This window comes from Eufriesea mexicana, unplaced genomic scaffold, assembly GCF_001483705.2.
Source record: "Eufriesea mexicana isolate 0111107269 unplaced genomic scaffold, ASM148370v2 scaffold1653, whole genome shotgun sequence".
Taxonomy (NCBI): domain Eukaryota; kingdom Metazoa; phylum Arthropoda; class Insecta; order Hymenoptera; family Apidae; genus Eufriesea; species Eufriesea mexicana.
The window spans coordinates 1,321,182-1,348,666 of record NW_016909884.1 but is presented as its reverse complement, the minus strand read 5'-3'; the positions used below and the strand labels follow the sequence as shown (position 1 = coordinate 1,348,666).

General features: G+C 44.7%; 5 protein-coding genes across 5 annotated transcripts in view; 2 read left to right on the top strand and 3 right to left on the bottom strand.

Annotated features, from left to right (window-relative positions):
* Positions 1 to 6,863, top strand: part of LOC108548974 (unc-112-related protein) — a 38,357-nt gene extending 31,494 nt beyond the window's left edge. Inside the window, exons 2-8 of the mRNA XM_017902141.1 lie at positions 2,040 to 2,273; positions 3,131 to 3,399; positions 3,735 to 4,154; positions 4,713 to 5,141; positions 5,297 to 5,509; positions 5,583 to 5,819; positions 5,889 to 6,863. Coding sequence (XP_017757630.1) covers positions 2,040 to 2,273; positions 3,131 to 3,399; positions 3,735 to 4,154; positions 4,713 to 5,141; positions 5,297 to 5,509; positions 5,583 to 5,819; positions 5,889 to 6,089 — 2,003 coding nt within the window. The 3' untranslated portion in view covers positions 6,090 to 6,863. The remainder of the gene's footprint in view (positions 1 to 2,039; positions 2,274 to 3,130; positions 3,400 to 3,734; positions 4,155 to 4,712; positions 5,142 to 5,296; positions 5,510 to 5,582; positions 5,820 to 5,888) is intronic.
* A 285-nt stretch (positions 6,864 to 7,148) lies between these two features.
* Positions 7,149 to 8,777, bottom strand: Tssk (Testis-specific serine/threonine kinase). Its single transcript, XM_017902040.1, has 4 exons — positions 8,618 to 8,777; positions 8,179 to 8,352; positions 7,453 to 8,118; positions 7,149 to 7,371 (listed from the first exon to the last, which is right to left on the bottom strand). The coding sequence occupies exons 1-4, from the start codon at positions 8,699 to 8,701 to the stop codon at positions 7,198 to 7,200; spliced, it is 1,098 nt and encodes a 365-aa protein (XP_017757529.1). The 5' UTR covers positions 8,702 to 8,777; the 3' UTR covers positions 7,149 to 7,197.
* A 516-nt stretch (positions 8,778 to 9,293) lies between these two features.
* Positions 9,294 to 10,525, bottom strand: RpS25 (ribosomal protein S25). Its single transcript, XM_017902007.1, has 3 exons — positions 10,473 to 10,525; positions 9,798 to 9,890; positions 9,294 to 9,607 (listed from the first exon to the last, which is right to left on the bottom strand). The coding sequence occupies exons 1-3, from the start codon at positions 10,473 to 10,475 to the stop codon at positions 9,344 to 9,346; spliced, it is 360 nt and encodes a 119-aa protein (XP_017757496.1). The 5' UTR covers positions 10,476 to 10,525; the 3' UTR covers positions 9,294 to 9,343.
* Positions 10,526 to 10,724: 199 nt separating this feature from the next.
* On the top strand, positions 10,725 to 12,530 carry ZnT86D (solute carrier family 30 member 7). The gene is made up of 2 exons (XM_017902020.1): positions 10,725 to 10,899; positions 11,345 to 12,530. Exon 2 carries the CDS (start codon positions 11,386 to 11,388, stop codon positions 12,448 to 12,450), a length of 1,065 nt encoding a protein of 354 aa, XP_017757509.1. The 5' UTR covers positions 10,725 to 10,899; positions 11,345 to 11,385; the 3' UTR covers positions 12,451 to 12,530.
* Positions 12,531 to 15,398: 2,868 nt separating this feature from the next.
* Positions 15,399 to 27,485, bottom strand: part of LOC108548798 (uncharacterized) — a 114,081-nt gene continuing 101,994 nt past the window's right edge. The window contains exons 11-12 of the mRNA XM_017901919.1: positions 17,663 to 17,872; positions 15,399 to 16,802 (exon numbers count right to left, since the gene is read on the bottom strand). Coding sequence (XP_017757408.1) covers positions 16,164 to 16,802; positions 17,663 to 17,872 — 849 coding nt within the window. The 3' untranslated portion in view covers positions 15,399 to 16,163. The remainder of the gene's footprint in view (positions 16,803 to 17,662; positions 17,873 to 27,485) is intronic.

The window sequence follows — 27,485 nt, the reverse complement described above, 5'->3', positions numbered from 1 at the left end:
CGCCGAGCGTCGTGCGCCTGCACCGTCCGCGAACCTTGAACCTGTCTGCCTAAAATCCTCGAGGTCGAATCCCGTTAAAATCACTCGACGAGAGCGAGTGTCACGAGCCACCGGAATTCGATTCACACCCCCGTGTTGGTCGGTTCCATTTCCTTCGCCATGTGGTCGGCCTAATAGTCACTTTAAACGATGTTCGGGCGTAGAGTGGCACGGATTTCGGGGGTCCGAGTCGTTAAATCGAGCGGACACGAAACGGAGCAGCTGTGAAAATTTGTTTTTCAGAGACACGACCGTGCACGTGTGTCTGACGCGTGTGTTTCCCTGGAGCGGCAGAAACGGTCCGGTTTTCCCCGTTTTCGAGAGGCGGCGAGGGATGAAACCCTTGTGCCAGCCGACACCCTTGTCGACGTCTTCTCGTATACAAGGGGTTGTGTTCCAGCTCGGATACTCTTTCTCGCTCGCTCCCTCCTCGAGGAGTGGGCCGCTCGTGCGAAAGAATGGACACAAAAGGGACGGGGGTGCGAAGTCCGGGACGAATATCTTCGACTGTCTGTAGATCCAAGTACGCGTTACAAACTCGTATGCCCGATTCCCAAAGTTTCATTGTGATCGTTGCTCGCGGGAGGAAGACACTCGTGTGGTTCGTGAGAGAGCTCGCGAGAGCCTGGAAGGGAATCGAAGGGAAAGAAAAGAAGGGCTCGGTGTTCGGATTGCGTCGTAGGCTTCTGCCTGTGTAGAAACAAACGTACGAGGAAGTCCTTTGAAGCGGGAAAGACGCGCCAGCCCCCGGGACCCTTTTATGTCGCACCCCACCGGCCGATTTTATCTCTGCAACAGTTACTCCGGACACCCGGGGGAGCCGAGGTACGTAATTAGTGGATCGCGACGGATACCTTGACTCTCGGCAATTATGGGGCCCTTCGACGTTACGGCGAATAATAGCATTCCGATTCACGGTGGCTCGTAATAGGGGTAGCGTGGGGAATATGGGGTGGTTAGATTCGACCAATCTGTTCCGTCAAAGTGGACCGTTCCGATCGAATTCAGCCCGATCCCAATCCCAACGAAAGAAACATCCTACCACTCGGGGGACCGTGGAGGATTTCAGGAATCGCGAGGTGGGAATCCGATAGCCGGACTCTGTCATAATTCCACGCGGTAATAACGTAAACAGGACGCGCGGTAGGACCCAACCACGTGGTCGTTAAGTCCGTTGTACGTAAATCATGGAACATGCACGGGGCCTGGATAGGAAGCGTCGTGGACCTCTGACGCACATGTCCCGGATACGGGGTCCGGGTACGACGTGGAAAGAAAAACACAGAAGGCACTGGTACGCTCGCCGTGCCAAAGTGTCGTGGCTCTAACGAGGATGGGGGTTTAAGGCTGCGGTCAGAGACTTGGGAAGTCGTACATTCGCGACCGCAAGAGAAATTAAATCTACGGAGTTATTGCGCGGAATGCCACGAGTCGTCTCGTACGGTGTGCGAACGAACAGGGAAGCGATCATTTTCCAGGGAAAAAATACGAGAAACATCGGAACGTTGTTCGCGCGATAATACAATAGGGGGACATTCGTTTCAATTTCTTTGCTCGCGCGAGTCAGATCTGCGGACGGTTCCAGGTTCCCACGTGCAGCAGGCTTTATCATCGTCTCGATAGGTCAATTGAGGATAGGGTAGTATCGTGGTTTCGTATCTTGGACGCATCCGGAGTGTATCCCCCCGGAATATTGTGCACCCCAACGGAGAATTAGGGGTGTTCTCCGTTTCCGGAATCGCGAAACGGTCAAAGGGACCGACGATGAAGGCAATAAACACGCGCGTCTACGGCCGCCATCTCGTTGGATCTTCATTGATAAATTGACGTTGGTTCGCCTCCCTTGAAGAAGCATTAAATAATCGACCCCCTCCGACCATCAGCCAATCGACCGCGTCCATCTTCGTAACGCCGTGAAATTGAACGTGACACGTCGAGATAAGAACGAAATACTACCTCCAACGGCTTTTTCAATTTCCCATTCTGTTCTCTGTACGCAGACATCGCCATGGACTGGTCGGACCACGCGTTATGGTGGCCCGAGAGGAATCATTGGCTGACCAGAACGAGAAGCACTCTGGATCAGTATGGCGTCGCGGCGGACGCGCTCCTGCATTTCACACCGATGCACAAAACTCTGAGAGTGCAACTGCCGGATATGCGGTGTCTCGACTGCAAGGTCGACTTCTCCGTCAAAACATTCAACGCCGTGATCAATCTGTGCAAAGAATTGGGTGAGTGTCGTCTTTAGAAACACAGTACTACCCTAATCGAGATATCGCGATTGTAAAATTCAACGTTCCCATTTCGAAATCGGAGAGGAAAATTCGACTGCTCGCTAGTTGACGGTTGGGCGACAACGAGGTGTGTAAATCGGGCTAAAATTCGAAAGAACGTCGGTGCTAAACGGTCGTTGAGGTCGAGCGTCTTGAGGCGAGAGACTACAGGCGGGCCCGTTCGCACGACGCCTAGCCGTGGCGGTGCTAATTAGTCCCGATAATGAAATAAAATTGTTAAATTCCCAGTCACGCGAAGGTCACGGGAGCCTTCGTGCCCGATGTTGAGCATGGCTGTTCTAACGGGCAGCTTTTTTAATCAAGGAAGTGGTTCGCCGCGATAATGAAGGCATTGTATCGCGCCGCCTTGCTTTCCAGTCGGAAAAAACCAGCCGAGAAAATATTCTTTTGTTCGGTGGCACGCCGAGGATAATTAATCGACGTGGTTTCGTGGTGTAACGAGCTTTCGCGCGGGACCATGGAAAAACGGCAGGCAACGGTAATTGCCAACGCGCAAAAATAACTTATCCGTGTCGCTGTATCGGTTATTACGTCGCCTTTCTTGTTTTTTGAACACGTACTCGCGGACAGATGACCTCGCCGATAGCCTCACTCGTGTCATACTCGTAAATAGACGTGGTATAGCGCGCGAGCTCCTCGTCCCGACATCGTTTCCTCGTAATAAACAAATTACAGGAAAAAATGCGTGCAGACTATCGAACCGCGTGCCGTTGCGAAACAGCGTATTCCGAGAAACCAGAGAACGCGTGTACGACTCGAGCATCTTCCGTAATCTTCTATCTTCGAACGTTTAGGTATCAGACATCCGGAGGAATTGTCGTTTTGCAAGCCGCTGGAGCCTAATCACCTGAAATACAATTTGAAAGACTTACCGGCGAAGAAGAAGATCGAGAACCAGAAGAACGGGCATTGGAACGTCCCCGCGGACACGAACACGTTCATTCCAGTGAGCCAGAGTCCCAGGGGATCGACGGGTAGCTTGGACCAGAGCAGCCCTTTCATGTGCGCGCCGGTCACACCCAACAACAGAAATCACAGCACGCCGATCAGCTCGCCCGTCTCGGTAAGTACGAATCTCTAGACCACGCCACCAGCGGTGTATCGTGGATCTGGTCGACCGATAGGATCGGAAATACCAGAGAGAGCCGGACCGGACCTGTTATGGTAATAAATAATCCCCGATCGACCTGATTGCCGCCGCTATGATTTATCGATATTGGCCTATCATTACCGCTTACGGAGTCGTTCATCTCAGAAAACTAATTTGCTTCTCGCGAGCGGCCCGTTTTTCCGGCCGGTGGTAGTCATTAGGTGTATTTATTGCTCCACCGCGAGCACGATCTCGTTTGTGTACCAGCGTAGACTCACGTTTCCCCCTTTTGCTTGCGTTTCTTCCAGCAAACCGGTACCTGGAAGAGGAACAACAACTCGTCAGGTTTTGGTAGCACCGGCTCGTTCAACGCCAACAATAGCACTATGAGTCTGGAGGTGCTGAACGGAGGATTGTCCGAGTCGCTGGCCCAGAGTCCCGCCACGATCTCGCCGGAAGTGCGCGGAAAATTGATCAGGCCGAAGAATCTCGTGGAACGCGCCAGGATGAACGTTGCCTGGCTCGACTCGTCCCTGTCGATCATGGAGCAGGGAATACGCGAATTCGATACCCTCAGGCTGAAGTTCAAGTTCTATTCGTTCTACGACCTGAACCCGAAAACCGACGCCGTCAGGATCAACATGATTTACGAGCAGGCCAAATGGCAGCTGCTCGCCGAGGAGATCGACTGCACCGAGGAGGAGATGCTCATGTTCGCTGCGCTGCAGGTACTCTTCGTTTCTTACCCCCGCGACTCAGCTACCCTTTCCGTTTGCCTGGATTCGCGTGCTACCACTGCGAGGAGCCAGCTGCGCAATCGTTTACGCGGCTAACGTCTTCACGATCCAAACATCCGGCGCTCGCCGACCGGATCGATCTATATATACGGTCGGAGTCAGTCCCGGTGAGCCGTGGACGGAAATAGCTGGCGATGACACGAGAGATCGCAGCGGAGGACCAGTTTCTGAAATTGAAAAAAAGATCGGCTTATTAAGACGACTAATAATAGACGGATAAAAAGTAAACTCCTTCGACTCTTTCGGTGCGGCCAATTAAACGCACTCGATCCGCCCCTGCGATAAATCGCCCCCGCACAGCTCATTCCTCGTATGCAAATCTCGTTTCCTTAAATCGACCAACAGATCGAGGAAACGTTCGCGTCGTTTTTCCCGATACACGCCTACCGGTTTCTCCGATCGCGTCACGGCTATCGGGTAAAAAAGCGGAGGTCATATCTGAGATAGAAACAAGATGGACGTCGGCTTCATTTGCATTCTGTTTTGCAGGTGCAGGTAAATCTTCAAGCGAGCGTGCCGCAGCCGAATTACGACAGCAATGGCGCCGCTTCTCCGGCCGAGGATGACATCGACGCAGCCTTGACTGACCTCCAGGTGACCCTGGAGGGTAGCAACATCAGTAACGGGCCCAGCGACATCACTCAGGTGCCCGAGCTGTGCGACTACCTGCGCTTCTTGAAGCCGAAGCGCTTCACCCTGAGGGCGTTAAAACGCTACTGGGTTACCTGCAGGGATCTTCAGCTCAGGCTATACAAGAGTCGAGAGGAGACCAACAGCACCGAATCACCTGCCCACGTGATCAATTTGCGCGGATGCGAGGTCACGCCCGATGTCCATCTCTCGCAAGGTCGCTACGGGATCAGGCTGGAGGTACCCAGCGCTGAGGGCATGACCGAGATGTGGATCAGATGCGACAACGTGAGTACCACTCAACTCCGCCTTTGGCCACGCCGACGTTCCCATTTGATATTTAATTAACCTCGGATTAGTAAGCTGGATCGAGATTGGATAGCGTGGCTGCTGTTGTATCGCCTCTGTGTAGGAATTATGGAGTTCTCTGCTGTTCGTTATAGGAACAGCAATATGCAAAATGGATGGCGGCGTGTAGACTAGCGGCCAAAGGACGCTCTCTCGCAGATGCCTCTTATGAGAGCGAGGTAAACAGTATCACGGCCTTCTTGCAACTGCAGAGGCCAGCTCCCGCTCCTGCGATCAATCCAAATGCTCTTGATATCGTGCCCGAAGACTATGTTGCTCCGAGATTCGCGAAGAAGTTCAAAGGAAAGGTACGTTACATCGTCGATGCTTATTATTGTTAATTGGTTTCAGTAGCTGATTTCCTCTTCTTATTTTGTACAGTTGGTTCAGAGGATTCTGGAGGCACACGCTAATGTCAAGGGTCTGTCTCTAATCGAGGCTAAGTTGAACTATATTAGAGCCTGGCAATCTCTTCCCGAGTACGGTATCTCGCTGTTCATCGTCAGATTCACTGGAAAGGGCAAGGACGAGTTGCTGGGCATCGCTAATAATAGGCTGATGCGAATGGAACTCCACAGTGGTGACCACTTGAAAACATGGAGATACAACACGATGAAGGTAAACGTATACGGGACATATGGAGGGTTTAGTTAAAGGCTTTCTACTATCGATATCTCGTTTCCACAGGCATGGAACGTGAACTGGGAAGTGAAGCATATGATGGTTCAATTCGAGGAAGAGAATATTATCTTTGAGTGTCAGTCAGCGGACTGCAAAGTTGTCCACGAGTTTATCGGAGGATACATATTCTTGTCGATGCGATCGAAAGAAGCTAATCAAACGTTGAACGAAGAAATGTTCCACAAACTAACCGGTGGATGGGTTTAGGAATCTGCGGGATGTCTATTGAAAAGTCTTATTCCGAAAAATTTACGACACTTAGCGAAGTCTAATTTGTTATCATTTGCGGTAATGAAAAGCCCTGATCTGAGAAATAACGCGTCACGTTAGCTGACATTTGTAAAAAATACTTAAATCTATCATTAAATGTTTTATTATAGTATTTGTAAATAGAGAGATCGTATCGTCTGTATACAACTAGCGCGCTCGCGACGGGTGCAACTTTTATTTCACGTAGGAAATGACTCGTTTTAGCGAATTTATCGTTTATCCGAGGTACGATCGTAGAACGGTTGATTTATCAGCAACCTGGAGATAAACAAATGTTTGTAAAGTGATACGGGCGTAATAACGAATTAATTTTGTACATGATCACGAAATAGTCTTTATTCGCTGAAGTTTCGTCGTAGAATGTAGACATAACGTGTCTTACGATCGAGCGAAACACGCACAAAATCGTCGACCAGAGTAAACCGCGCCCTTTTCTACACGCGATGCTGTTGATTAAGGTCATGGACAAATTAATATTTTTACAAAGATAAGCATGTTATATTCGAGCTGCCCACTAGACTCAACCTCACTAGATAATATTCTTGATTATTTCTTCCATCGCCAGGTCAACCTCTCTCAGGCGAAATATACATACGTGTAGTTTTAACATCAGGGGGTGCTATGTCGGGCGAGATTGACTTAGATGCGAAGATATACTAAATCGTGTAAATTATTTGTTGTTTTAATGTAAACTATATATATTAAAAATATTTACTTGTACCGTTATATATTATCTACTTATATTATATCACGTTGCCGAACGTGTAATCAAAAATTATAGTTTTGTATATTAATAGATGCTAGTTGTATAATAAACTTAATTATTATCATTTCCTGAGATCTATTATCGATTCATAGCGCTCGGTGAACGCAAAAGTACGCACTGTTAAAATCGAGAAATTCTTTATTAAAGTATGCGTTATTAAAAATCATGTATAGATCAACAATATTCAGGAAAGTAAAAAGGCATTATAAACATTCGTGGCTCGTCGACGTTCGACGCACGAACGATGCTGGTTCATGCTTGTCGGCCCTATGTGTTTCATCACTCGACGACGGACAATTGTGTTTCTTTACCTGCGTTATCCGTAGACTTTATGGGATTACCGTGACTTTGATTCTCGGAATTCTTATACGATGGTAAACCTCTTAGTACTACGGGTACGTTGCAAGCCCCTGCAGCCCCTGCGCCAACCAAGTTTCCTCCGCCTCCGCAAGTCTAGCGTAGAATAAAACGGTCGTAAACTATGCGGAGAGAAAATGTGTCGAAAATTAATTTTGTAGCTAAACAGCGAATCACCTGAGCGTGAATAGGCGGTGCTGAATGTACTAATCGACCAGTAAGAGATCCGGGTTTTTCTTTTTTGGTGCGTACCCATTCGTGGCTTAGAACCCTTTCCAGAGTTAACCTCAAAGTGATGTCTGGTTCTAGGATGTGTTTGACAATGCTTTTCGCCAACGCGGACATCGTTTCCCGCACTCGCGATCGAAACATCCAGTTCCTCGACATCTGATCCTTTAATAGTTTCTTCAGGTTTGAGTCGTCAAAGGGCATAGAGGCGTTTAACATGATGAACAGGATTATTCCAAGTGACCAAACGTCGGCTAGTTTCGGGTTATAAGGGGTTCCAGAAACAACCTCCGGTGCAGCGTATGCCGCAGAGCCACAATAGGTCTCGCTAAGAACACGTCTGCCTTCGTGGTCAACGCAAAATCTCGCGAAACCAAAATCCGCAAGCTTCACGTTAAATTTCCTGGATAACAAAATGTTCTCGCATTTGAGATCACGGTGAGCGATGTTTTTCCCGTGGAGGTAGTGCAGACCGGACGCCATCTGTCTGAACCAAAGTTTCGATTGTTGTTCCGGTACGACACCGTTCCTTTTGACAAAGTCCAAGAGGTCGCCATTGTCCGCGTAACGCATAAATATGAAAACTCTTGGTCCACGCTGCAATATACTGTGCACCTGTAATTTTCGTTGTCCACTGTGAAATAACGTATTATTTGGTTCGTGGCGAAGTCTTACTTGGATGATGTGCGGATTTTCAATTTTTGTAAGGATTTCGAGTTCGCGGGGAAAGAATTTGTTGAGAAAATCAAGCGGCGCTTTTTCTTTGTCGAATATCTTACAAGCTAATCGCAATTTCTTTGAGCTTGTTCCGTCCACGTACTCGGCCAGGTGTACGGTCGCATACGAGCCCTAACATTTACAAAATTCCAGTTTACCTTCGAGTATAATTATTCAATGAAAAAAAAGATTTCAAGTCGCGAAAAATAAAAGGTATAAAGAACGTGTAGTCGTTCTACGAAAGAGATGAGGAGAACATGGGAGTGTATCAAAGAGAACGTACAGTTAAAAAAGGAACAGACGACGCAATATTGTAGAGTGAACGCGAGAAACAGGTAGAGTGGAAGTGGAAGAGGTTAACGAACAGGCAGGGAATACGGGGTTAGGGGTAAATAACCTGTCCGATCTTTTTGCTAATAAGATAGCCCCGCTGCTCAAGAGCGTTCACCTCCGAATTTCGGGGGCTGAGTTGCGTGGCCATGCCAGTGGATCTTCATTGGACTTCGGATCCTGATAACAGATAACTGGTTCTTCTTTTTTCCCTTCTCCTTCCTCGCACAGGTTTCGGTTTCCTTTAGTTCTTTCGCATTAAGAACTTATTCTTCCTTTACCTTGTACTGCGACAAGTTTTCTCTAGTTCCCTCCTCCAAACGCCTACCCGTACTTTCTTCGAACGCGATTCGATCAATTTTGTCGCCAGAGATCGGTAGTTCGCGCTCCGCAAGGAGCCGAAGGACGCCTCGCTGAATATCACGTCGATGAATCCGATTCGGGGATCCGTTCTGTCATTTCAAATGGCTGTGTGCACTAGAATTTTGAGCGTCGACACCAGCTTGTACCTGGTACGGAACGGGGCAGAGGAAAAGATCCGTGTCTCATTCGAACACAGCCATTATGTTCAAAAACAACAAACGGTTGATTCGCGAGCGCGATTTCGCCACGACCAGATTCGATTTTGAAGTATATTCACATCATATGTGTACTTTTGATACACGAAGTATATTTCACAAACGTATCTCTTCTTCCTTATTACATCAACTTCAGAGATTAATTTAAAATAAATCGATGTTTGGGTTTATTGATATTTTTTATTAAACATTATGATACAGTGCGTAAAAATGAATTACGCAGCAGGATCGTCACCCTTAGTAGTACGCGTGTAAATTAGTTGCGCATGATGCTGTACAACTTGCTTAATAAGTCCTTTTTGTTGCAATTCGATCAATGCTCTCCTGGCAAGTGATCCACGAATCTTTAACCTTTCACTAACAATTGACGGTGTGATCAATTTATATAGCGGCACTTCCTTCAACAATTTTTCATACGTGCCCTTATCAAACAGTACTTGATTGTTTAATTTGTCACGTACTTTTCCCTTGGACCACTTCTACAATGAAAGACAAACAGAGAATGTAAACTATACTTTTCGATTAATTCCTTTAGATATATTTATCATAAAATACATATCAGTCTCATTAAATCAGCTTTTTACTTCCATTGTTCTTCAAGGCTATATATACTCATCATTAAATAGTTTCTTATTAATCCAAGATGTGAAATGGTAATACGATACAAACCTTCTTCTTAGCTTTACCACCAGATCCTCCTTCCTTTTTCTTCTGTATTTTTTGTGGCTGCTTTGAAGATCCCTTTGTATCCTTTTTGGGCGGCTAAAATATACGATAAAAGTTAATAAAATGTATAAAAAATACAAGTATCACAAGATAGAGGATATTCATCAAACTCATTAAATCGGTGTTTTCCTATCATGAAGTTTATCAATGATAAATTCTTCATCATGATGATTTATTGAAAACAGTATTAATTCGTGAGTAACATACTTTACAATATTGTTATTTTTTCGCTAACTCTTCCAAATGTCAACAAAATATGAACATAGCAAAAGAGGTTAGAATTGACATTTTAACAAAATCAAAATATTTTGTAGAATGTATCAAAATAATTATAAGACTAATTAATTCTATAAAACTAATTAAAAAATAATTTCATTAAATATAATAATATTGAAACAAAGTATCTCGACTGCACTGTAAACACCATGTGGATGAAATTACAACGAAAGGTTATCAAACTAGATATAAAATTCATATAAAATTCACAAATAAATTTTTAAAACAGAAACACAACACTACATGGAAGAGAAATTTTTACGACACTCTTTACGTTAGTACATGTTATTTCAATCAATATTATTACAATAGAAGTAAAATTTCTGCCTCGTAAATACTCACCATGGTGGAATTCCTCTCAGAAAGGAAAGGGAAGTACGTCTATCGCCATCTTGAATACGTGTTACATCCAGTGCCCTCTATATTACTACATGAATCAACATCATCTACAAAAGGAAGTAAAAAATGCAATAAGCAGTATAATGATATGTAAATAAATTTATAACTGAACTGAAATTAATTCTCGTATTGGAAATTAATAAATTGAATTCAGAAAATGTGTGACACGTGTAGTGTATAGCACGGAATCTGGCTGTCAGTCGCTCAGGAGTGGCTGTAGCGTGTAAAGCATGGCGCTGCACCGTGTGTTTTTGAGTCCTGGTTTTTCACATCTTTGACCCGTTCGTAAAATGTATTCGCGGTAAGAATACTCTTTGCTGTAATTTAGTCAATCACAAACGTCCACTTGTACTTATTTCTATGCAAAAAGGTAATTTCTTTTCTTACAAATATTACTTTTATGTAAGGTTAAGATACCTTTCACTGTTACGACGTGTTATTCATGTTTTTATTCTGTGCGTGTTGTTAAGGTTATACGGGTAGATTGAATGGCGTAACAGTGTATAACGTGGCAGTTTATCGTGGATAGTGTGTTTAATTTAAAAAATAGATTTTCAACGTTATTAATAAATATCTTTGACAGATAAGTAAGAGTACCATTAATCAGCTGTATATTTGGCCATTCATACTTGACATATTTTTAGTTCTATAGCGTGAATATTTTTATTAAAGCATAATATTTATGTTTCAATATTACATTAATATGTAAATATAATTAATTACAGTGCTCATATAGAAAAATTTTGAAAAAAGTTCAGATATATATAAATATATGTCAAATTTTAATTGACTAAAACATTACTTTTTATTTTTAGGATAAATTTCATTACTAAAAACAAGTCTCATATTGGGAAAAATGCTTCCACTTTCGCACAAAGACACAAGGAACTTTGGTAGCAAGATAACGGAGAAGTTACTGGAATGGAAACATTTGATATTTTCTGACCCAAATACCAGGAATTTATTTTTATTTCTTATGTTGAATTTATCTTTTGCCTGCATTGAATTAATGTATGGAATATGGACAAACAGCTTGGGTTTAATATCGGATAGTTTCCATATGTTCTTTGATTGTACTGGTTTATTATTTGGCTTGGCTGCATCGGTTATTACAAAATGGAGGGCAAACGAGCGATACTCTTATGGCTATGTCAGAGCAGAAGTTCTGGGTGGATTTGTTAATGCTCTGCTCCTATTTTTTATTGCTTTGTTCATTATGTCAGAAGCTGTGGAAAGAGCCATAGAACCACCAGAGATAAAACACGAAAGACTTTTGGTTGTATCTATTATGGGATTAATAGTTAATTTAGTAGGGATGTATGTGTTCCATCATGGACATGGACACGGACATGGACATGGAATGGGACATGGTCATTCCCATTCTCATTCTCATGGAAGTCATGGACATTCTCATTTGAACCACAGCCACAGTCATGATCATCATGATATCGAGATCGATACTTCCTTCAGTGGGACAAATTCTCAGATCATGAAAGGAGTTTTCTTGCATATCTTAGCAGACACTCTTGGATCTGTAGGTGTAATTATATCAGCCGTGCTGATGCGTTTGTTTGGTTGGTTTATAGCTGATCCAATTTGTTCTATGTTGATCTCAGTATTGATAGTTTTAAGTGTGCTTTCTTTAATGAAAGACTCATGGGAGATATTAATGCAAAGGCAACCAGCTGTATTGGATCATATTTTACCACAGTGTTATAACAAGGTGACTCAATTGGCTGGAGTATATAACGTGCAAGAACCACACTTTTGGACTCTTTGTTCGGATGTATACGTTGGGTGCTTGAAATTGGAAGTTGCTAGAACAGTAGAGCCTAAATACGTTGTAGCACACACTCAAATGATTTTCCAAGCTGCCGGAGTAAGGCATCTAACTGTTCAATTAGATTATGCACCTATGTGATCTATGAAAACTACGCATGTTATAAAGTGTTCTTACAAGTGCTCCAAGACTATGTTTATTTGTGGAGTTTGTCAAAAGCAAGCAAGAAACATTACACTAATGCAAAATATTTTTGCCATTTTAAAATTATGCAGATGCATTGTTCTAAGTAACAGTGAATATCATCTTGGGTTACAGATTATTTAAAAATCTGTTGAAGTTTTAAAAGAAAAAGAAAAACAAAACAAACTACAAATAGCCTGTGTGACACAGGATATCAATACATATTTAAGATATTCCAACTTCATTGTCAAATTAGTGCATTTAACGATTGATATTCATCGCGAATAAAAATCATTGACATCATTTCTTTTTATTCTTGCTGTTATAAATTTAGATATTTTTATTTGCTGCCACCAATGCTATGCCACTTCATGAACTTGCGGCTTATCTTTGTTTATACAAACTTTGACTCTCCATTATTCGTCGACTAAAAGTAACAGTGAATGTTTTATATCACTTGTTAAAATCTTTATATCAAAATGCATTTAAGGGCTTATTTAAGCCATATCTATAAAAATATTTTTACGTCACCTTTGCTACCGTATTGATTTATATACAATTACAATTTACAATAAAATCCGAAAATTATGGCCAAATATGCGCAAAATAATGAACTAAAAGAACTCGCGTTCGTACATGACTACAGTGGCCATAACTATACACAGACAGCTGTAGACAGCTAGTCATTACTATACAGAAAGTGTGAAATATATGTTATATATAAATACAACTTTATAAGATGTAATATAAATCGATATTCTTACGTTTAAACGAAGTTGTGCTTTCCTCATGATACATCATGGTTTTGGCATTCTGTTCGCGTTAAGTGTATTCATTCAATCGATAATAAGCATTTATGAACATTTAACGCACACAGGATGATCGTTTTATGGCAATATATTTGTATTTACGAAATATCATTTATAAATATTCGATAGATGAATTGCGAATGATATCAAAATAAATATATTATAGAAAATTTTTCTAAAAGCTGACAATGAAATTTTATTCATTCCATTTGGCTATAAGGGATAGAAATGAAATAAAATTTCATTTCATTTCATTTAGTAAACATAGTTTCCTACGATATATTTTATACGCACGTAGTGCAAACGGTCAGCTGTTTGGTATTCATTTCCTTAACATTAGAATATATCCTCCGAAACGAAACGGTTATCAAATTAGGATTAACGACAGATCTGTAAGCATAAATTATAAGAACGACCAGGACATTCCATTATAGTCGAGGTGTACTATTTGTATACTTGAAATTGTGATGATGTAGGCCAAAAATATAGCTATCGATAGAATGGAATGAAACCAGGGTAGAAATCAATTAGAATGTATAGAAATGATGTAGGGAGGAATTTTTCTATCGAGTTACTATACCATCGTATATTGGAGCGAGCGAATTATTTGTTATCCTATCCGGCAAGGCTACTACGAAAGACGATGCAATTTCCGAGATGAAAGTCGACACTGTTACGTTTTATTAACATTATTGTATAAACGAAAAATTCAGGAGAGTATGTTTTCGACATCGACAAAATGTAAATAATAAAGTAAAATATCTATAATAATTTTCGAGTCTCTCGTTCACGGCCCTTTGATCGGCACTACTTTCTCATGTACGTCTAGTAATTTTTTTATTTCTTCGTCACACTTGGTGCTTATCGAGTACATTTATTTTTCGTCGATATAGGGAATTATTTTCACGAAGGTTTTTCAAACACATATTACATTTATTTGAAGGATATGTATACACATATAAATACATAAATATTTATAGTAAAATTACCGAAGCTGATTCCACACGATGCAGCGATCTTGAACGCGTCTGGCGACGCGCATGCGCGTATGGTGTCAGCTTCAGTCTCTCACCGCTTTAATTAGTGTACTCCTTAAAACGGCCTCGTAAAATTTAACAGATCGTATCTCTGATCGGGATACCATTTTCTTGTGTCGTGCGGTGTCTTATGTACATAGCAAACTATCAAAAATGAAAAACTGTACGGAACTCGTCCCTGCGAGGCTACACCTGCCTATCTAAAGTGGACGATAAAAGGTAATCAAAAACTCCGTTTCCTCGCTAATGGTACGAAAAATCGAGCGAACACCGTGGAACTGCTTTTCGCATAAAGCTGAACTGAAACCGATCGAACTTACTCGTTGATTTGTTTCACGTTAAACTCGTTCTATTTCTTTTTTTTCTCTCTCTCTCTCTCTCTTCATTATCTCTTTCTTTTTTTCTTCGAGATGTATGGCAGTATCGCGTTCTTCGTGGTTTCTGCTTGATATTGGCAAAGAAATAGCAGACATCACACCATGCGTTCTAGTTCGGCGATCGATAAAATAGAAATCGTCGCATCGCGCTTATCCTAAAAATAACGAACTCGTGATATAATATCGATAGTCGCGATTAAAATCTACATTACGATTTGGCAGTTGTGTGTTGCACGTATTTTTTTTTTTTTTTTTAAATCGTAAAGATATATATTTTTTTGTTGCTTTTTTCTCGTTCTTTGTTTCCTTATTTTTATACAATATAATAGCCATCGTTTTCTATTTAGTGTGTACCGCAGAATTCGAAATTCGAGGACGCCTCTCTCTCCCTCCTTCACTGGATACGTATGTATTTCTTCTACCCGCTACTATAGAATATAATTTATAAAATTTCTTCAAGTCTCCAACAACGCGCCATCCGGTAAAGCCATTTCACTCTTGGATCGTCGATTGCAATTCAATCGATCGTAACATTTAATAATCGTGATCAGAATATACTAATAATCGTATGAATAATAATAATAATCGTAATAATGACAATAATAATAATAATATATTACTCTGAATCATATTTTACAGTCCATCTAACAACAACGAACGTACCTAGTTGCAACAGCCTCTTTTTTATTTATTTTTTCTATTTTTTCTCTTTTTAAATATCTTTCGGTAATACGTATGCGCGAGTACGTGTGCGTGTGTGTACGTGTGTATGTGTGTGCACATATCTATGCGTGTTCGTGTGTGTTGGTCTTACGGATAACTTTTTCTTCTCGTTTCGTTATTTCATGGTTTCTCGTTTGATCGCTCTTTCACGTTCGAAAGAATATGTACCCTATCTCTTCTAAAATAAAGATCCCTTCTCTACGATTTCGACATCTCTCTGCGTTTATAACGGGCCATCGAGAATAATGCTCGTGCTAACAATGCTACGACCTATGCTCTACATCGTTTAGGAAAGTGACGACGCGCAGAAAAGGAAATCACAGTAAGACGAAAATCCACAAAGTGTCGGCTTCGATCCCTCTCTCGTTCTCCACACCTCTCTACTCCCCGCTGTATGAATAGTCTTCTTATTCTACATGCCTCTTATGGCTAACATCGTCGATCTCGTATCATTCTAAAACTACACGCTTATATTCTCATCCTAGACGTTCTCCTAGCCTCTCTCCTCCTCCGAGATCCGTTTCACCGGATCGCTCGTGGTTACCCAAGAATCATGCGCAACCAATATAACTCGTCTCTACTTTGGACGTTTCTCGTCTCTATATTTTTCTCTCGTTCACGATCAAATTCCAGTCCTTATTTTTCCATGGCCACGTTCTCCGGCGAGCGGACAATCAAGAAACTTCCAAGTCGCTGACAACCAAGGGTGCTGCGCCGACGGATCTTCACTTCTTCTTACCCTTGCTGTTCTTCTGGATCTTCGTGATCTTCAGCCTGCAGTTCGACCCACCGGTGTACACCACCTCGGCCCTTCCACCTTCCTCTATCGCGGCAACCAGAGCCTTCACCGACTTCACGTGCACGTCTTTGGCGCTGATCTCCAACGAGGTACCCGGGAATCGGTCCCTCACGCATTTCCCGACGCTGGAAGCCTGCGTTTCCGTCAGATCAACGCCGTCCAGGCAGAGCCAAGTTAAGTACTGAAGATGCGTGAGGATCGTCTGCACGAATACGTGCTCCATCTGCACCTTCTTCGCGCTGTCGGTCACGATCAGCCCGTTCGCTTTTAGAAAACTCAGGTTGCATAATTTTAGGTACTTCGCGATCTGCCTCATCGTCTTCTCGCTGTCCTCCAAGGTGACCCGCCAGAAGTTGATCCTCAGCGACTGTAAGTTCCTGAAGTGAGAAGAGAGGCAGGCGAAGAACTGCTGCAGGATCTTGTCGTCGATGAAGAGCAGCGATCCGCTGCTGCCCCCTATGGTGGACTTGTCCAGCGAGAGGTCGAGCTCGCTGAGCGCGGTGAAGCCCGCGAGGAACGGCAACAGCAACGGCCCTCGAAGCGCCAGACGATCGTTCACTGTCACCTGCAATCAGAAATAACCTCGTGCATCGCTTTGCTCACGCCACAATTTTCCTGCCTCTTCCTCGGCCACGAAAGAAGACCGTAACGAAGACGGATGGATGGGAATTTCGGCGTACGTTGGAGGAATTTCGATGGAGGACTTCGACCGGATGGTGGAGGAAGGAGAGTATCACGGAAGCGACGCGTAATTTTCGAAAGTTCACGCGGAGGATGGAGGATCGCGACACGTCGATGGTCGCAGCTCGCTTTGCACGACGCGATCGAGCAGCCCGGAACCAGTTCTCCGGGCAGGACGAATAATCTAGCGCGGTCAGGACGACCAGACCGCAAACGAATCATCGTCGGCCTCAAATTACGAATCAGCCGGTTCGACTTGGCTCGAGTGTCTCGAATGTGTCATGTCGCGTCGAATCCTCCGGGAACTCGATACTACTCGCCTTCTCCGCGCTCAACGTAACGCGTTGTTACCTTCTTGTTCTGGTACACGCGATACGAGCATTTACACGGGCCCTCGAAGCACTTGGAGAACAAGCGAGCGGAATAGAAGCCGCTTTTAGACCTCCCTTACAATTAGATATCGCGTAGCCTGCATTCAGATACGGTTCAATTAGCCACTCTATTTACGGCACAAAGAGACGGAGCCTCTCGAAGATCGGGGAGGAGAAGATTCCTCGAGGAGAGACTCCCCACCTCCGCAGTTTCCAGCTACTACCGACCATCGAGGAATCAGTTTCGACGTCTTGTTAAGTCGGTCGCTGATCTAATTCGTAATTACGAAACTCGCGGAGGAGTCAGAAGGCCAGGACGAGGCCAGGGGAGGGATGAGCAGGGATCCTTTTCGAGGAAAAGAGGATTACTTACTTGAAAACCGGCCAGCCTGAGGAATACAATCGCGGGACAAGCAGGGGGCGGCGCGGCTCTGAGTAGCTCGGCCCCGGCGTCGTCGCGACGCCCTAATCTCGCCAAAGGACCCTCGTGGACGGCCAGATGTAGCCGGGCGTTGCAAAGGCTCAGCTCACGGACGCTCGTGTATCTCAGCAGCTCGGAGAACACCGCCAGGCTGTCCGATTCCTGAAACATCCATTCCATTTCTTCCTTGCCGATCTTCCCATCTGCATACGTGAGTTATTTATCTGTACCTTGTTAAGATACCGTACAAATTCGAAACATTCATAAATTTGACTCTCGAATCGTTCGTCGATCGGTACAGAATTTAAGACACGGGTACGCCATAAGCGAAGCTAGAATTTTAGCTTAGGGTATTTATTAGTTTGCGAAACTTGAAGGAGAAGCTTCATTAGCAACTTCGGTACTGCGTGTCGAGTTTGGCTTATACGTGTACGTCTACGAGACCTCGTAATTGGTGTAAACGCAGGTGCCATTATCTAGCCTAAACTGATATGGTCATTATTGCGTCAACGGCTACTTGGCAGTTAGCGCTGACGCCTGTTACAGCGAAGGTAGTTCGCCAACGCCTGTATAAGCAGAATTCACTGGAAACTGTTAATACCTAACAAATACTCGAAGCTAAAATCATACGTTCTAGGTCCACTTTTCGTTTACCTAACCTCCCAAAATTTCACCCAAAATAAAATTTCGTGACCGTGACGTTCGTAGCCGTGTTATTGATCGTAAATATCGACGAATCTCGAGACTACACATTCCTCGGCTAGATCCGCACGCGAAGACTCTTTGATCACTCGCGGCTGTGCATTATTAATACAGGAGAAGAGGCTCGGCTGAGAGCGTCGCGACGCCGAAATCGCACGCGGTATTACGTTACGCCGGCAATGAGACGAGAACAAAGCGAGGTGTGCAAGCACAATGGCTGCCGAGATTACAGGATCGCGTGCATGGCGCGATGCAAGACGAAGCTCCGACGATAATGCCAAAGCTAACAAGCTGCGACTAATCTCTAAATCGGGTTTACCGTCGCTTTGCTTCCCGCCATGTTGCTACTCGTTTGCAACGAAGATGGAACGCGTAACGCGATCAGCTCACAGGCCGTGGAACGTCGAGGCGTGGCCCCTGAAATCTTCGACTGCTCCCACGAACCTAATCGCCGGAAGTGCCTATCGGTACCGGTATCGGGACGCGTCGCCTCGCGATCCAATTAGGCGACACGCCGTTCATCGAGAGGCGTCGTTAGGCGTCGAACAGCTTCAAATTGATCCCGAAGCCGGGCCTCACCGATCCAAATGACTCCCTTCTACTTAGCCTTGCCTGTTCCCGGCGTCGCGACGGAAATACGACGCGCGATCATCCCCCTTTGGTTTCTCTCGAATGGCTGCTGCCGGAAAGCAGCTTTGACAGAAAATTGCATTCCGGATGAAGAGGAATCGCGGCACGATCGAGACCGTCGACGTTCCACGGCACATCTCGCGACTGCAGTCTCAGCGACCCGGTTGCACGACGAATCGATAGGGAAGGGTGGGATTACAACGTCGTTAAAAATACTCGTAGACGAGTCACCGTGTTTAAAAATGTTTACTCGATTATCGGAGCAACAAGTGTCGCTCGTTATTTCAACCGACCGCGTCTGTTTCGTCGGCCTTGGGTCGAAATTAATCCGTCTATGGTCGCAAAAAGGGTGTCGCTACCCCTTACCGTCCCAGCTTTTTGTCTCGCGACTAATCGCTTCGCTTCCCTACCGATCGTTCTTACCGAACGTTCTTGTCACCCGTTCCTCGCTTGTCTTTCGGTCCCGAGGAATTCAAGGTCGCCGGGAAACACGTCGCAAGCCTTTCGCAACCTTTTTACCCCCGAGGTATATCCCAGAGGTATTCAGCCGTTTTTCTCGCGCGAGATAATTTCACCGGCGGATCGCGTGATTTACGAAGGCAGCTTTCACGGGAACGCTGCCACGACTCGAATAGGAAAGGCTGGGAAAATTGGCGAAAATTACGATCGGCGCGGACCAAACGTCAGGAGAGCAGGCGTTGAATTAGAAGAAGCTGGGTAAAAATTAAAGCGTTTGCAAAATAAAACTCCCCCTATCGCAACACAGGTTAAAGGCTTTATTTTAGAGATACTCGAGGCAGCACGCCTCTTCTCGATAACTGACCCAGAATTTTTGGGTTTTCAAACACAGTGTAGATGGGTTTTCTCCCACTACATGTAGACCTTTTCAGGTCACGTCATAAATTACTTACCTCTACTTCAACAGCAGGATTACATCGCGTTTCCTGGTGCGTGTAACGAACCTAGGTTGTTCTTGCATTTTCCCTCCCGAATATTTACCAACCGTACCGAGATAGGAACAGCTCTCGATGAATAATGGAAACAGAAGATGCAGAGATCTACGAATTTTAATATGCGCGTTCCTCTTTTCGGAAGACCTGTTCACGAATTAGAAGAAGCTGCCAGATTACCGAGGATCGAAATACATAGGCTTCCACAGCTCGATCCATCCCCAAATTTCGACCGAATGTTAGCTGTCGGAAAGTTAACCTGCCCCGCGTGGCGGACGACGTTTCGACGAATCACCCCTCGTTTCCACCCCTCGGCGGGAATTATTAATAACCGACACGGTTCGAGGACTCGTGCAGCTTTCGAGCGGGAAATTGCGACAAGCCACCGCGTATTCCGCTCTCGTCGCAACTCGGTGCAACTCGTGTCAACGAACGTCATCGCGAAAATCACGGGGAAAACACGGAGGGTGTCGTTGATCGCGGGCAACGATGGCCGACAGGGGCTCGCGCTCGAAAATTGTTTTTCGCCCGCGGCCTCGTTGATACTGTGCCGCGCAACGGTCCGGTCGATTCGCTGAAAAATACCGGAGTGGTCGCATAAATTCAATGAATCGGCAGCAGTGGCACGGTTCTTTTTAAATGGAAATCATGCCGGATCGTGACAGGTCGAACAATAATGTCGCGGCCGGAGAGCGGCGGAGGGTGGAGAGGGTAGAACGGGGAGGCAGGGTGGAGAGAGAGGAAGAAAGAGGGTTGCGACGAGCAGCATTGTTTATAATCACCCTCGTGCGTTAAATTAAATCTGCCCGGGTTCGTCCCGCTTCATTGTTTCCGCGCGTGATATCGCCGGGCCAGGGCCAGGATTTTACGGTTGTACAATTTATCCTGGATATTCCGCGAATTATGCGCTTCCCGACGCCCTTCCCGCTCCTGTGAAGCGTTCCTGTACGGTTTACCCGCGTTACCGATGCGATTAACCCTTCGCGGACGAGCGTTGCATATACGCGTTCGGAGGAAACTATCAGTTTGGCCGAGGAACTTGTAGCGACCATCGTTCACAACGTCGTTAGATGGATTCCGACTTTGAGGACTTTCTCGCAAGTCCTCGGAGAACCCCCAATCCTATATATATATGTAGGAATTATTTAGGAGGCAGCAAAAGGACGGTGGTAGATAATAAAACTTATTTATTATGAACTGATTTAGTAGATGCTGTGACCTTTCACACTGACTCTCACAGGACTCTCCTTCCGAACTGTTCGTTTCCCGCCCATGCACCCTTATATATCATTTGCATTCAGGCGTGGAATATTTCGCGAGCCCGCGACTGTCTACTATTAGAGAGCGCAGAATATTCCACAATAGCGGAAAATTTCATAAAATCGTGCGTGGAATATTCCACGCTAACCATTCCTACATATATAACGTCCCTTCCAATAGTATCCCAGTCTCTAAGGCAGGGCCTGCTAATAGGTAGCCTTACAGCTGAGTCCACTAGCAGGTCCAGGACGAAACGCATCCGTTCCTTTTCCCTACTGTCCCTTCCAGCAACGCTGTCAATGAGGATATAGATGACGGACCATGACGGACCCCCTATAAACTCATATATGCGATCTTGGAAAACATCTGATAGGGTCGAGGGGATTCATAAATGTATCCCACGTAATTGCTATGGCCGAGAAACACGTATATATGTGCCCATTGTTGCGGTCCTAGGACTGCATGTCCCAAGTTAAGTGGTGAGCTGTTTTATGTCCTTATCGCCAATGTCGCTATGAACGAAAATTGTGTTTAACACGTTAAGTGCCCAGACTAGGACCAAAAGGTGCTAACTTCTGGTGTTAAATTCTTCGCCATCTTTGGACCTAACGCTTGGGAATTCTTGTTATAACAATTGGTACAGTATCTTCGAGTTTTATGAACACTTGGCCCACCGCTGGTAACCCATTTGACGGCCAAGTCTGGGCCTAAACGGAACAGCGAGCAAAACGGGGGCTGGGCACTTAACGTGTTAAGTAGAAACGAGCGCTGGTAGTTTCGAATGACTATTAATCGGTGGTACGGTTTACTCAAAACCACTCTGTCCACCATCGTGGTCCGATAGACCGGTTCCATGACCGGGAACCACGGAGTTAAGGAGGTTCGTTTTTGCCCAGCCCAATTCCGCCGAGACCGAGTCGAGCTTGTGCCCACAGTCTCGCGCTTTTATCTCCTCCCGCTGTGACCCGGGCTACCCTTCTTCGACTATTCGACGAGTATGAATATCGAGGATGTACTCGAGGTCGTAAAGCCAGAGCCAGAGGTAGGGTGAAGAGACGACTGTCGCGATTGATCCCGCGGCCGCGATTTTCCGGGACAATTTCGCCGCGGCGTGGGTGTTGTTTTGAATAGAACGCCTGGCGAAATCGGTTTGCATAATGGAGGGGAAGATACGTTGGACGCGGCGGTATTTTCATGGAAATTTTCGACGATCCCCGTAGACTCTGGTCAGGACTATGGTAAAGGATGCTGGAGCGTCGGGGGTCGCGCTAGAATGGGGTTGCGCGTAATTTATCGCGGGCAATATTACCGGCGACGTTGAGCGGCCTGGAAAGCCGGTATTTTACTGGCAGAGGATCCCATATTTCGACCTGCACTCTTTGCCGCCCTGAATTTAAACGAATTGTTTCCAGATCGGGCATATTCGGGGGGTCGAAGCGCGCGGTAAGTGGATTTTAAAATAGCCAGAGGCGGCCCCGAATTAAAGGGCTGGCGGAAAAATTACAGGGACATTCGAAAGAGACGCACGAAATTCGATAAAGCCGAGGGAAAATCGCGCTGCGACGATCGCTACCGGTTTTCGATATTGATATTCCTGTTGCAGAGGTAAATTAATATGGCGAACTTGTGTAGCATACTTCCGGGCTGGCTTGTTTATCCGATGCTTCTCGATTTTACGAAGTTTCATTTCACAATTAAAATTACTTTTTGGAATTCGTGTTTCGCTTTTCAGTCGAGTGGTTTTATCCTTTTTTTCGCTTACACTTTTGTAATTTCGCAATATTTCGTGTGCATTGATATGTCGATTAAAATGATTCTATAGGGTTGTTCAATTTTTTCGATAATTCGAAATAAATCGGACGATTCCTCGATTTTTCTTTCTTTTTCGGATTTTGAAAGGAAGGTATTAAGAATAGTATTAAAATTCCGTGTTTAAATGCAGGGATGGAGAAAATATCGATGTTCCGCTCGCGATGTAAGTATAAATAAGACGTTGCAACGAAATAGGAAGTTAGAATCGCGTACACCGACGTTGAAAATTTAGGAAGCTCTCGGGACGCTTGGAACATCCCTCACGGTTGATTAACGTTTTATTATCGTGAGCGGCGAAACGTATAAGGAGTAGCTTATAAATCATCCGCGCTCGTCCCCGTCGCAGGTGGATAATAAATAGGGAAATGTTTGAAGAAGCGTTTGCGAGTAATGGCCGGGTCGTTCCACTCGCGCGGCGATGATCGATTCGTCCACTTAATGCGCCATTTCTCCTGTATTCTATTTCCCGGGGAAATTGGTTACGGAACAATGTAGCTGCGTCGGTGGATGCAGCGGCACCAGGGTTACAGAATCCTGTCGGCAGGTTTAAGTAAATTGAATCACGCGGACGAGCGAACGGTGATATTTTTAATAACCAGGAAAAATTCATTCGGTCGCGTTGCAAATACATAGAAACAAATACATCGTTGCAGATCGCACCTAGAACTACTTCTCTTCTGAGTTCACGTTGTAGATTCGAAAGTTAGAAAACGAACACGGTGCTTCGTGTATTCGGTAAGACAGTAATTTTAATTAAAAAACGCGCGATTGAGAAAGAGAGCATGAGTACGAAAGAAGACAGAGTTGAAGGGTGTGAAATGGGGAAGTTCTTTGAAAGATAGTCATTGTGAAAGTCGTAAGCTTAGAATAAGTCAGTTCATATCAATAAATCATATTTATTATTTACCACCGTCATTTTGCTGCCATCTAACATACCCTATAATATTTTAGTTTAAATAAATCTGTTTATTATTAACACTATGCCATTCGCATGTCAGGTAATCAGGATTCTTTTACTTGGCGTCGGTAGTACTCATTTCAAGTTATCAAATTTCAAATTATTAAATTTCATCAAATTATTATTTACACATGATACCAACGTGGTGTCACTGGAATTTACCCGATAGTTTTCGCATGACACCAACCTGGTGCCACCGAATGCATAGTGTTAATACTGTTCCTTTTGCTAGAGTCCTCTCCTACTCACAATACTACAATACAGGATATATCGCGGAATTAAGATTAACTCTGGTGCCTATTGACTAAAACCCGTGCATTACGGTACCTCGCGCCGCATCGGCCATTTTACGTGGTTGCAACAAAATGGAAGCTTAATCAGCCGGGGGGAGTCAATGTGAAGCATTCAGTCAGCAGTCAAGTAGTGAGTCGAGCAGTCGGATAGTGAGACAGTCAGTCATAGTTGAATCAATTAGAATTCTACATAGTCGTAGAATAAAGCACTGAGTCAGTGTCAGTCTAGCTGTAAGTCAATCCTTAATCAGGTAAAATCTTGTCAAAGTATTTTCCAGCGTTGTGTAGACAGTGTGACTCTACATATATAGTAAATATATATTCGCATCCATCGAGTCTCTCTGATATCGTCGATTTTATCTCGCGCGCGTCTTGCTTTTAAATAAATCAGATGCTCAGCAACGGGGGTGGGCGTTCGTACGTGTCTCAGTTTCTGCGAGGGCGAGGCAAAGGGAAGAAGATTCCCGGGAAGATCAATTACGTTAATTGATCTCGTCGGTGTCTTCGAGTTCCCGGAGAGTTGCATCGGTTCGTCTTGTTTCGTTCGTCCCACGCGGCCATTAGCGGATCTTCGACGCCCGCTGGACGCGGATAAATCGGCCGCGTCGTCGCGACGTCACTGCGACACATTTGGAATAATGGCGGAGCGAGTACGGGCATAAATCTCGAGACGGACGGCTCCGAACGAAAGGGAACCGTGATCCGTCTTATCGAACGAAAATACTTACTCTCGTTTCCTTCCTGCTCATCCAACTTCGGTCTAGATTCGCGGCTTCTTTGTCGCGGGATAATGGCGGAAACGAAGGCGAAATCGCGGCGAATGGGGAAAGAGCTAACGCTAAGACCGCGGAATAATCCGGAATTTTATGGTAATTGCGCGATAGACTTTCTCGAATGCACCTCTTTTACGAGGTCCATGCGGGTACACGCGTGTAGGTGTGTACGTGCTTCCGGTTTAACGACCGGTCATGTCGTCGTTCGAAATTTCTTACTTTTTCCTCTCCCTATTTGCTCGTTCGATTCGATCCGACCGAGTCGAAGATACGACTGGCTTTTCGCTTCTTCCGTTCCCTCCCTTCGTTTTATTACCCCGGCCTCTGATGCGTGCGCGACAAATAGAATGGCGGATGGCATTTTATACGAGGAGTCGAGGGGAACAAAGGAGCTCACGGTGGTTGACTCGCGAATCGGCAGTAGAAACAGACTTTAATGCTCAGTCGGTGGAAAAGGAGCGGTCCCTGGCAGACGTCGATCGAATAATTCCTACAAAGAGAACTTTTACGGGGTATAATTCTTCCCGTTCGTTTCATCCACCGTCTGCAGGCGACTCGCGAATTTCCTTTTCGACACGACCCTGGAAACGACGCGTTTCTAATTAGAGAGCAAACGCCGATGTCGCGCAAATCAGTGGAGCAGTCAGGTATTCAGGCAGACCACCGGCTCCAGATCGACTTCCGATTCGATCGAAGACATGTCTCATTATCAACGACTCTGAAGTCAGCCTCACTTGACACTAGGTTTACGGACGCTATCTGTATACCTATTTTTAAGGACACCTGTCAAATTGACAGGTGAGGGAAACCACGTGCCTTTCTTTTTGACGATTAGTTTAATTTAAAAACAATTATATATTATATTAACAGTCTTAACCTAAATTAACTAAATCTGTTATAATTAGAGCAACCTTTCCGTCAAATTGACGGGTTCCGTAAATCTAGTGTTAAGAGAGGTACAGTACATAGCTTGCTCGATACTTTTCGATATTTTTGAAAAATTATTGCAAAGGATTATTAACACCCTGCGTTTTGAAATTAACAGGGTTTATTTCTATAGTCTTCGACTACGCGTATTGCATTTTTCGATAAAAAAAGATGGAAAATTGTCGACATTACGTGCCGTCGTCTGAAGGACCTCTTAAAAATCCATTATTCATGGTGTTCGTAATACAAGCTCTTCCTGTTATCAGAAATAGAAAACTCAAATGGATTCCTTTTAGGTACGAGTACCGCTATGAAAGACATTAAATGAAACCAAAAATATCTGTAAGTAAAAAAATGGCGGCTCTCTGAATTTATTTCATCCATTTTTCCCCTTGTTTTAAGATACACGAGTGTTAAAGAAATAGAAGGAATGCGAATTTTCGAATAATTTTAGTAGCAGTCATAGCCACAGATATACCGAATACGTGTGCAAAATTTCATGCCAATCCCTCAAAAATTTTTTGAGAAATACGCGTTTGAAGTTTCACGTGGTCTCCCATCTAATTGAAACAGCCATAACTATTATTAGCCATACTTATTATTACTATTACAGCCATAACGTTATTTCTAAGATTTCGAATCTAATATTTCCAGGAAGTATTTTCGAAAATGTATTTAAAGAAAATGAAAAGTTCTTTCTGACGCTACATACAAGAAGCCCCCTTAAACGTCTCTATCAAGGGAGACCGCGAGATCAAGTTTAAGGCGAACGCGATAAAATGGGTCATCCTGTATTATTCATGAAGACGTTCCACGCGCGAGGAGTACCTTGGTAACTGCTCGCTAATTAGCGAAACGCGTCGCAGCCATCGACGACGTAAGCCATTCCCACCTCGCTGTACCCTCGCTATAGTTAAGAGAGTTAGGACCCCGGGTTAACGCAGAGAACCCACCGTGAATCGACACGAGACCATGGGACAAAACCACGACAAAACGGAAACGATCTCTCGCGTGGATGGCGGAGTTCCACCGTCGAAGATCGAACTTGCACGTCGGCTCCACAGCCCGGCAATTAGCGAACGCTCTAAACAATGCCTCCAGTCGCTCGTCCTTTATCTCCTCGTCCTCCCACTCGCAGCGACCTGGCCAGCATCGCCGATAATTAATTACCCACTTTCGGGATAATCCAACGGCGCACCTGGTAGGATTATCCCGCGGCCCCCTCCTTCCCCCGCTTTTCGGCTGTCTTTCTCCGTTCCTCGTACTCGCCGGCACTCGTACTTCACCACAGAGACAATGGCTCGTCGCCAACAATGGCCTAGGAAGGATAGCGCGAAGAGGTTCAATGGAAAAAACCCGGAGACGTATTTATGTTATGCACTGCGAGATATATGCGCGAGGAGAGCTCGTTGCAGGGTTTTAGGAAGCGAGGAATGGCGTCGCGACGGAAGAGGAAGTTTCATTCGAATG

Bases quoted from the DNA above. Each gene is read 5' to 3' on its own strand.
- Tssk (XM_017902040.1), bottom strand. From the start codon at position 8,701: ATGGCCACGCAACTCAGCCCCCGAAATTCGGAGGTGAACGCTCTTGAG. The intron at 8,353-8,617 runs GTTATTTACCCC...TGTAAATGTTAG, and splicing joins TTAGCAAAAAGATCGGACAG to GGCTCGTATGCGACCGTACA. The intron at 7,372-7,452 runs GTGATTCGCTGT...ATTCTACGCTAG, and splicing joins CACCGCCTATTCACGCTCAG to ACTTGCGGAGGCGGAGGAAA.
- ZnT86D (XM_017902020.1), top strand. From the start codon at position 11,386: ATGCTTCCACTTTCGCACAAAGACACAAGGAACTTTGGTAGCAAGATA.
- RpS25 (XM_017902007.1), bottom strand. The intron at 9,608-9,797 runs GTTTGTATCGTA...CTTTCATTGTAG, and splicing joins GTGGTAAAGCTAAGAAGAAG to AAGTGGTCCAAGGGAAAAGT.